This window comes from Toxotes jaculatrix, chromosome 9, assembly GCF_017976425.1.
Source record: "Toxotes jaculatrix isolate fToxJac2 chromosome 9, fToxJac2.pri, whole genome shotgun sequence".
NCBI classification, from domain to species: Eukaryota; Metazoa; Chordata; class Actinopteri; family Toxotidae; genus Toxotes; species Toxotes jaculatrix.
In genome coordinates this window covers 82,916-93,488 of record NC_054402.1, presented here as the reverse complement: position 1 = coordinate 93,488, position 10,573 = coordinate 82,916, and the positions used below count along the sequence as shown (strand labels likewise).

General features: G+C 47.8%; 1 protein-coding gene across 1 annotated transcript; it reads left to right on the top strand.

The window, feature by feature from the left end:
• Window positions 1–1,744: 1,744 nt before the first annotated feature.
• LOC121186842 (inner ear-specific collagen) lies at window positions 1,745–9,988 on the top strand. Its single transcript, XM_041045668.1, has 5 exons — window positions 1,745–2,643; window positions 6,817–7,231; window positions 7,511–7,591; window positions 7,686–7,766; window positions 7,845–9,988. The coding sequence occupies exons 2-5, from the start codon at window positions 6,904–6,906 to the stop codon at window positions 8,792–8,794; spliced, it is 1,440 nt and encodes a 479-aa protein (XP_040901602.1). The 5' UTR covers window positions 1,745–2,643; window positions 6,817–6,903; the 3' UTR covers window positions 8,795–9,988.
• Window positions 9,989–10,573: the final 585 nt, after the last annotated feature.

The window sequence follows — 10,573 nt, the reverse complement described above, 5'->3', positions numbered from 1 at the left end:
CATCTCGGGTTTTGCAGCTCTCTGTGTGAGCTCAGGTACGACAGTGCAGGTTAATGAGTCTGTGGATGAGTTAATAAGTTAAGGAGCCACCGTCAGTATCTGTACCTGTCATCCATCTGGTCGGTAGCTCCTCTCCTGTGCTGGGCAGGAATGTTGTGTCTCATTACCCAGCTGCCTGGCGCAGCGGGACGTCCCTCCTCCTCTCTGTCTCTCCGGACTGCACATTGTCGCCTCTCATTTGTCTCTGGAAACAATGGCACAGTTATATAACCACATTCTTCACATATTTTCACTGAAAAAAAAGATTTTAACGAGACTCGGCTTCGGCCTCTTTTGCAGGTAGAAAGTGGCTCGGTTCCCACTGGGAGCTGACCAGTCCAACCAGTCCAGCAGTCGTTCGGCCTCAAACAGTGTGAGTGGAATGATCGTGGGCCAAGTCTCTGAGTGGTCCTCACTGACTGTGTCAGTCGATCCATTCCCACGGTTTCTCACAAACACACACTCACACTCTTGGTGAACGTAGTTGTGAGTTGAGGACGTGTTAACACACCAGGACATGGCACTGTCCTGTCTCCAGAACATTTCCTCCATGTTTAAAAAGGCTCTAACGTAGGCGTCCTGAGAGTCTGTATGCAGGGACAGCTAACAGGTTGACAGTGACAGCCTTGGACTGGCCAGGATCCCCCAGAGCTGTCCTGCAGCGCAGCGTCCACCTCATTAACTTTATGTGTCAGTGTGAGGCTCCTCTCGCCCGGGTGTGTTGATGAAAAGAGTTCACAGCGTTTGTTAACTAACCTACACTCCAGACGTCAACGGCTAAATCACATGAAGACTGATCTGGGATTTCAGCATGTGAACATAGGATTCTGTGCCACTGTGCCACGAGACTTCACCAAACGGACAGCAGGTTCACCTGAGTAGAAAACCTGCAGGTAATAATAGAAACGGTGTGTTCAGGTCTCCATTTCAGAGAAAACGCTCATTGATTTTCATGGTGACACAGCATCTAAAAAAAACAGCTGCTCAGTGTGTTTGAATTTCCACCTCTGTCCTGCTCTGCTCAGAGCCAGGAGGCAGGCGGGGCGAGTGGGCGGGGGGGGTCAAAGTTCACTCAGCCAGGAAACCTTCGTTCATTTCCTGCTGGCTCTCAGCCAGGACGCACACGCTTTCGCTTTCATTGGTTGTGACAGTCGAGACTAAAGCCCAGAGCAGCAGCGTCAGCCAACCCACCTGTCACTCAGGTGAGGGGGGCGGGGGGTGTTAATTGACTGACAGCTCCATTCCTCTTTCTCCTGTCCATGTCCACATTGGACGCTGTCAAACTCGTCCTTCTTTGTGGCAGGAATAAGCCCCCTCCTCGGGTGATGAACAGCACGTCCCACTGCAGAGCGAGGACAAAACACAATGGACACAGTCTGATGACAAAGCTGTGACCGTGGACAACGTGGTGAAATTCTACTTTATCTCTTGATAACCAGGCAACCAGGCACCACAGCGGAGGTCAGAGGTCACAGAACCATGTTCATCAGGATGACACACAGATCACTTACTGTGCCACGAGATAGGAGAAGATGTCCAGCTCTGGTTTTACCTGCAGAGGGCGCTCTAAGATTGAATTGAATACAGGACTCTGTTACAGCGTCTTCACTCACACTCTGTATTTCTGATGAAGAAGAAGACGTCCGTGGTGACACGTCTCAGGTACGAGTGTATGGATATTAAACACAATCCAGGGTCACTGGCCACAGGAGCGAGACATAGCAAAGACAAGCCAAGGACAGGAGGAGGAGGAGGACAGGCCCTCAGCCGGAGCGTCAATCAAAACGAGGAAGCGGGGATGAGTAGTTTCAATATTCAGCTCAATAACATGCAACTGTTTCACGGTTGTTTCCAGCGTTTACAGGACATGGGGACAACATGGACGCCGGTAGAATTTAACAACCTTGGTCCAGGGGTTATAGGACGTTCTGCCTCTGGCTGTGATTTGGTGCAATCGGATCGAGCTCTCTAACACTGGCTGCACTGTAACCCCGTGGTCTAGCACCAAGGACACCTCAGTGGGGACACTGGGGAAAGGTCCTCACCCACAAACCGGTTTGACGGCGTGAACAGAGGAGAACCACGGTTGGCAGGAAACCTCCTGAGAGAAGAACGAAACCAACAGATGGTGAAGTGTGTTGTTCTCTGACTCTTTCCTCAGATAAACACAACTGATAACCGAGCGTACATGTTACCACAGAGGAATGCAAACACTCACACAGCCTGCCAGCTCACTGCTGGGTGTGTGTGTGTGTTTCCTCTGAATTCTTTTGATGAAAATTAAACTAGGTCAGAGTCCAGAGGGAGAAGCTGATAACACTGTGAGTGTATCCCCAAACCAGCCGCTCCTGTCGGTTTCACCTTCAAAACACCACGGAGAAACATCACCACCCGTCCAACCACAAGACACTGTCCTGTAACTGGAGACAGAGAGAAAGACATTTGATCAGTGTCCACAGTTAGAGCTCATGAATGCACTGATGTGTAACTGTACACAGAAACATCACACACAGTGTGTGTGACTGTGTGTGTTTATGAGGAAATGGCTCCATCTAGTGTCCATGAACTGACAGTGCAGCCCCACTGATTCTGCCTCTGTATCAGGTAAGACACAGCAGCGGCAACATATTGCGTCACTTCCAGTTGCTAGCTAGCAGTGGTGTGTTGCGTTGCTCTGTCTTCCCTTTTCCGACTTTCTTCTCCTCAGCGACTAATTATCTTAGCAAGTTTCTCACAAAAAAACAAAACTGTGTTCACGTTTTTCACTTCTGCGTGTTACTTTAGCGAGAAGCCATCGCTAGCTGATAAGCTAAAGTTTAGCTTATCAGCTAGCCATGCCTTTCTCTCTCACTCTCCTGCTCAGTGTGCCTTATGTTCAGTTACTCCTCTGCCTCCTTTAGTCATAATGGTAAATGTAATAAGTGTAGTTTATTTGCAGCAGCCACACCATGGATCCTCAATCGTTAGCTGCGGTAGTTAGCCAGCCCCCAGGATCTGGTGTGAGCCCTCCCAGCGTAGCCCCTATCTTCCCGTCGGCAGCTCCCGATTGGCTGGGAGGCCAGGGCGGCTGTAGCAGGAGCCTATGGTTCACCATCAACCAGTTCTCCCCGCTCAGCGACACGCCCGCTGAGAAACCAACGCTGCTTACCGACAGCTCTGTTTAGAGAAACGTGAAATTAGCGATTCCGGCGACCATAGTCAAAGGCATTACCAGGGCCAGAGCGGGTGACGTCAAATCCGTTCAGTTCATCAGTAGTCCAAAACCATGACAACCCAGAGTTAAGATGAGGAGACAGACACCCACCCAAAATCCCACAGAGACTGTGTCTGGCCCCCGACCACTTAAATTTATTAAATCAAAAGTAAACAGAAGTTAGTCATGAAAACCAAATAAAATAACCCTAACCCACTTAAAAAATTAAGACCACCCCTCCATTCCCAGCTGTCCTACCTTCCTCCTCTTCCTCCTCTCACCCAGCCCGGCCATCAGCAGGAGGGTCCCCCATATGAGCCAGGTTCACAGGGAGATGTTTCTGCTGATCTGGGGTCAGACTCTGGGTCTGTGTAAAGCTATATAAATAAAACTGGACTGAATTACAAATCTAAAATTGGGGCTTCTGACGTTAAACAATGATCCTTCTAAATATAAACAAAAAATGTAAATGTAAACATTTGCTAAAATAAGAAGCCCGTTAATTCTGAAATACTTATTCCAGACTCGGCCCAAAATCTGAGAAATTTAAAGTCACACAGCTAATTAGAAAATGTACCTACATCTCAAACAAAGGTTTAAGGCGCTTAAAGATCTGTCACATCCATGTGGAAATGTTGCCCTAGATTTTCCACCCCAGCCTCAGGGGGTCTCTCAGGGTCTCTCAGTCCTCTTACGTATAGTAAAAACCTGTGTGTGTTCAGAAGCAGGTCAGCAGAGGGGTGTAGGCATCCAGCTTGTTTTCTGTGTAATGGGATCCAGTTTCACCAGTAGGAAACCAGGGAAAGTAAGACACACACACACACCTGCTCTGTTTCCTGTGACACTTTGTTTTCCAGGGATCAGTAAAGTCACATCAAAACATCTTATCTTACGTAACAGAGCTCTGCTCCGACTGCTGCGAAACCGCTGCAGATAAAAACACAACGTCATCTGATCGAGTTTGGAGCTTCATCCATGTCATCATCCTCACATCCTAATTCCCAGGACTCTGCTCTCATAAAGTCGCACCTATGGACTGTTTCTCTGTGCAGGATCCGGTGACAGTTGTCAGTTGTCCCAGCACCGTCGTCCATACAGAGAGGGACTACAGTTACAGCTGTTCATTATCAGGATGGCCTCTGAAGTCCTAACTAGGTCACCTGACACATGAAAGAGAGGCTCCGTGGTGGGAACAAAGCCCAGCCGAGCTTCCTCAGAACGCCGTTCACAGGTCTCACGGTTTTTGTGGAGCTGGCCTTCCACGAACTGGAGCATTTATTGATTAAAGTGCTGTGTCTCCAACGTGGAGAAACATGTCTCCATCTACCAAAAATCTGGACACCCGCCGTCCCTCCTGTACGTCAGCCGGGATTTCAGCTCAAATACAAGATCAGACGGGCCAAGACCACCTACAAGTGCTAACTCTAACCCAGAACCATGCGAGGGACGTGTGGAGGGGCCTGAGGACCATCTCTGGACATGGACAGAGGGGAGCCAGAGGGACAGCTGACGGAGACCATCGCCGGGCCAACAAGCTAAATCTGTTCTTCAACAGATTTGACTGCAACCCCGCTCCCTCTGCCACCCCCTCCTCACCCCTCTTTTATTTTTTTATTTTATTTAACCTTTATTTAGACAGGTCAGTCAGACGAGAACCAGTTCTCATTTCCAACGGCGACCAAGAGGCAGCAGCATGAGGCATGTTATACAATAATACACTAAATACAGCGAACAATCGTGATACGGTATATCAGATACCTAAGAACTTACCAGTTGCAATCCTGTACCATCCAAGGAGGAGATATGAAGATGGCAGGGGGTCTGAGCTAAATGACGGTTCAAGATCATGAGTTTGGTTTTGTGTTTAAAAGAAGGTGGAGGTTGGAAAAGGCGTGACTATTAAAACAAGATGGTGTCGTCAGCGTTGGACCTCATACAGACGCCTGAGGGACACCCATGGATAAGGGCAGGGGGTCAGGCTGGCAATCCCCAGCTTGTACCGAACGCACACGACCTGAGAGTCACTTCTGAACCATTCAGGAAGAGTCTGACCCCAGATCAGCACCAGAAACAGCTCCCTGTGAGCCCGGCTCATATGGGGGACCCTCCTACTGAGGGCCGGGCTGGGTGAAAGGAGGAAGAGGAGGAAGATAGGACAGCTGGGAATGGAGGAGAGGAGGAGAAGGACATGCAGCATATAGAACATGATACAAACAGGAAGTGGACGATGTTAGAGTTTAGGTCATTGCACTCAGTAAAACTGGCAATGGAGATAATAAAGATGATGATGAGGATGATGATGATGAAGGTCAGCGAGGGTGTTACTGAGTGTTGTGTTTACGTGTCAGTGTGTGTGTGTGTGTGTGTGCGTTGTGATGTGACACCTGTGTGTATTATTGCAGTGAGGTCACATTACACATTAGAGACAAAACAAAAACACAGGCCTACTTCTTACTCAACAAAGATACACACACACACACCTACCTGTGTGTGGGTGGGGCAGCAGGTGTTGGGTGGGTGGAGCTCAGGTGTTTTATTAGCAGCTGTGACTCTGACAGGTGAGATCAGCTGCAGGTACCGGCAGAGACTTCAGACAGATTGAAGAGACGACGGTCCGGTGAGTGAGGCTCTGAGAACTGAAAATATAAAACAGCTCGAACGATAGAATTATTCATGTGAAGTTTAATTTACAAAACAAAGAAAAAAAGGAAAAATCATTTTTAAGAAACAGGAAAAGAACAGGTGAACGTAAAAAAGGGTAGAGATAAAAAAAAACAGATTCATAAATAGGACAAAATGGAAATGTGAATAGAATTTTACATATTTAATATATATATATACAAATATATATTTTTGTGTTTCATATATAAATGAGTAATAATACCAATGATGTTATAAATCTATAATAACATCTGAAGTAATGTTTAAATTTATCATCCTAATGTTTATTCATAAGAATAAATGATAAGTATATGAACATCTTCATTTTCAACAAGCTCTTAAATAAACAGTTTCCCATGAGGAAATGAAATTTGTTTTAGAATCAGAAAACTTTATTGCCAGGTATGTTACACATACAAGGAATTTGACGTGGTGTTGTTGGTGCAAGTTTGAACAAGAAAAGAAAGTTTTAATACTAATACTAAAATAAGAGAAAGAGGAAAGTACTAAGTGGAAGAAAGTCTGTACAAATAATAACAATATAATGTGCAATGTTGAAAAGTGGATGTAGTGCAGAGGTAATAATGCCTTATAGGAGCGTTAATATAACGCATACAGTACAGAGCTGAATTATGTTAATGTAACAGTCTGTATTGGGGAAATGAGGGTCTGTGCTGTTTGGTGGGGAAGGGGGTGGGGAGCTGTGTTGATGAGGGTGGCGGCAGAGGGAAAGAAAGAAACTTACTTACTTAACTTACTTACTATTTTACTTACTATTTTAATGGATTTATTAGTATAAATGATTGATTATAATCAATATGCTGGAGTATTTCACACTGGTGAGACCCACGATGTCTGCAGAAATGCTGCTTATCTTGATAAAAGATGAATTCGTTCGGTTTAATTCAATTTTATTTCTGCAGCTTTTTGACTGGGAACGCAAAATACATAAACTTGTAAACCAGCACGGTCCTTTAAAATCGTCCGAGTATTGCTGTTCTCTGCAGACCATGCCAAACTTCCCTCTTCACTTCCTGTTGATGGTGGTGTCGCTCCCCATCATCATGGCAATGCCTGAGCCCCTCTCCCCAGACGGCTGGGAGCCACCCCTCCACCCTCCTCCTACACCCGCCTACCCGCCCGTGGACAGCCCTGGACGCAGCTTTTACCCCGTCGGAGACAACGAGACTGAGCTGCCAGCCGGTACCCTGGAGGCTTACTGCCAGATGCTTCTGCAGATCCCTCTCCCCCCAGACCAGATCCCTTGGTTCTGTCTGTGCACACACTGCCAGAGCACCCAGGGACCCAAAGGAGACCAAGGAGATCGGGGTCTGCCAGGTAAAGACAAAAGACTATTCAACACCTGCAGGTGTACTGGGCTTCTCTGCTGTGCACAGTTAAAACCAGGGAACCATCACAGCTATAGAATGTAAACCATGTAAACACCTGTTTGTTACTTTGCACCTGATCCAGATCTAGGATCCAGCTGTTTCTATCATCAGTCTTAATGAAATGAATAATTATTTCATCAGATGAACCTGTTGTTGTACTTGCATAAACTAAAACAGTACACAGATACTCATCTGAATTTGTGCCTGTCTCTCTCTCTCTCATCAGGAAGTCCAGGTAGTCCTGGAAGAAGGGGACTGACAGGGTTCAGAGGCCCTCCAGGTTTTGTGGGCAGACCAGGGGTCAAAGGTAAATGGGCCTCTCAATTCCTCATCCTTCTGCTGTTTCTACAGCAAATATCACTTTGACTGTTGATGTTCCTGCTGCTGTGTTCGGCCCTCAGGACAGAAAGGAGACGAGGGTGAGAAGGGACAACGAGGACCCCCGGGACTGATGGGATCCAAAGGAGAACAAGGTTTCAAAGGTGAGGCGAGTACCTTCATTGTACTGACTTCTCATCTTCAGGTCCAGTTCCTTACCTATTCTTTTTTTTTACCTGCAGGTGATAAAGGTGATCGGGGCCTGGAAGGTCGCCCAGGAGATCAGGGTCCTAAAGGAGATGATGGGGTCTGTCCAGATTCCTGTGAATCCGGCCATGGCGCCCCAGGAGCCCCAGGTCTACCTGGCCCTGCAGGACCCAGAGGTCTGCCTGGTACCCCAGGGCTGCCAGGGTCCAAAGGCGATAAGGGTGATGTGGGTGATGTGGGTCATCCTGGTGTCCCTGGATCTGTAGGAGACAAGGGAGAACCAGGGCCCCAGGGGGAGTGTAACTGTACAGATGGAGAAGATGGGAGTCCAGGGCAGAAGGGGGAAAAGGGAGACAAGGGGAACCAGGGACAGACAGGGCCTGCAGGACAGAGGGGGCTACAGGGGGATAAGGGGGACATGGGGCCCATTGGGATGATGGGTCCTCCTGGTCCCTGCATGCCTAGTATCCAGTCAGCCTTCGCTGCAGGCCTGACATCCAGTTACCCCCCACCCAACACCCCTGTGGTCTTCTCCTTCATTCTCTACAATGTTCAGGGGAGTTACGACCCCACCACTGGTCTCTACACCGCCCCCATCAACGGAACCTACGTCTTCAGCTACCACCTCACCGTCCATGAACGGGTCCTCAAAGTCGGCCTCTTTCATAATTTCATGCCGGTTGTTAAAACCACAGATCCCAAAGTGTTAGGGACCACCTCGCACTCAGTGATCCTGCACCTGACCCGGGGGGACAGGGTGTGGCTACAGGTGAAAGATTTGGTCACTAACGGCATGTATGCCGGTGATGAGGCCAGCAGTACCTTCTCTGGCTTCTTGCTCCACCCAGATACATGTGATGTGGCCTTAGTCAGAGCCCCCATGCCTCCCCTGATTCTACCTGTCGGCGGCTACAGCTGGGGAGACATACCTGAGCCTATCACTGCCAAACCCCCTGCTTCACCTGCTGACGGAGGATCCAACTAATGATCAATAAATGAGCTTTGGGCATTTGTAGAAGGTGCAAAATATGTTAGACTGCTATAACGTGTCCTTCTTAAAAACATCTATCAAACAACAGATGCACAACCTGAGTAGACCAACCCAGACCACCAGAAGATGAGTGAATGAACTAAAACCAAACAAACCCCACAGCAGATTATAAAAAAAAAAAACAACCAACAGACTTCAGATCCCTGAATAGAAAACTAAGCCAAAGCGAGAAAAGCTCCTTTTCCTAAAAGATGAATCACCCACCCACTAACCCAAACCCACTAACCCGAACCTGAACCCACTAACCCGAACCCAAATCCCGTAAGCAGGGCCGACGTTCCACATATCAGAACTTAGCATTTGGCGATGACCTTGAACAGAACCTGATTCATGGAGGGATGAGAGAGAGAGACACAGAGAGAGAGGAGAGGGGGCAAGAGGGGAGGAAAGAGAACTTTGCAGGTTTCATGAAGAGCAGGGTTAAAAGTAATGAGAGGACAATAACGTGCTTAGTAACAGGACTAATATCAATACAAACAACAACAATAACAGAACTAATGATGGTCAGACTGATAGTAGGAATAATAATAATAATGAATGAGATTAATGGGGGCAGCAGATACAGACTCTGCAGGTCTGAGGGCAGAACAGGAGCCTGATAACTGAAGGATCTGCCACCAACTGAACCTTTGGAGACCCGAGGAACCGCGGTAGAACTGCATTCTGGGAGCGCAGAGTTCTCGTGGGGCACTAAGGTTCTACAAGCTCCTCGAGATATGATGGTCTCTGACCACTGAGGGCTTTGTAGGTGAGGAGTGCAACCAAAGCCCGTTAACTCTGCAGAGCCCTGTCTGTTTCAGGAAGACTAGTTTATCGTTGAACAACATCTGCTCTCCGTGTGCAGAGACGCAGACGCTGCCATTTTGTCATGGACGTGTAGAACTAAAGCCACCATGTCTGACTGTGATAACCTGACACGCCTTCCGTGAAGCCGCAGACTGCGACGCCTCAGAGTTCAGGAGGCACGCAGCAGGTGTAAACGTGATTATCAATCTGGCTCACAAATCATTTTCACTGAGGCCTGTTTCCTCCGACATTCAGACATGGTGGATTCTGATTGGTTCAGGATGTGCCAATATGATGTGACAGTTGTTTAAGACATTTTAAATCATGTGAACCCCTTTTTTTTTTTAAACTCAGTCTCTTACTCACTTATTGTATTACAGCCTCTCTGAGGAGCCAGTCACTACACTGGAATCTGTGTAAAGTCACACAAACATTAAACATTAAACCAGAGCTTCATCTGAATCACTGGAGATCTGATTTTCTCAATCTGTTGAGAACATGTATTGTGTTTCCTTTCAGACAGGAAGTGCATCTTGATGCTTTGTCACTGTTTGTTCAAGCTCGGCCTCTGCTGTAATCACATCCTGTGCTGTAACTGGGAACCAGTTTATCAGTACCTGTGGATCTTTTATCATCTCGTCTCCATCTTTGTCTGTAAACCGCTGAGATTTCCATCCCGTGTCGGAGCTTTACAGGCAGCGAGCCATCTGATGATCCCCTGACATGGATCCTACAGCGGCAGCGTAAAGCGATACGTTGCCTCGCTTTAGATCTGCGTCGCCTCCTCTGGGCAGGGTTTCCCTACGGTGCCTCTGTCCTCCAACAATGGAACAAAGACTGCCTGAGGCTGCGGGTGTTCAGAGTCCATCACGCCCTAACGACTCGATCAGACGCTACGGCCTCAAAACGCTCCGCTGACATCTGAGG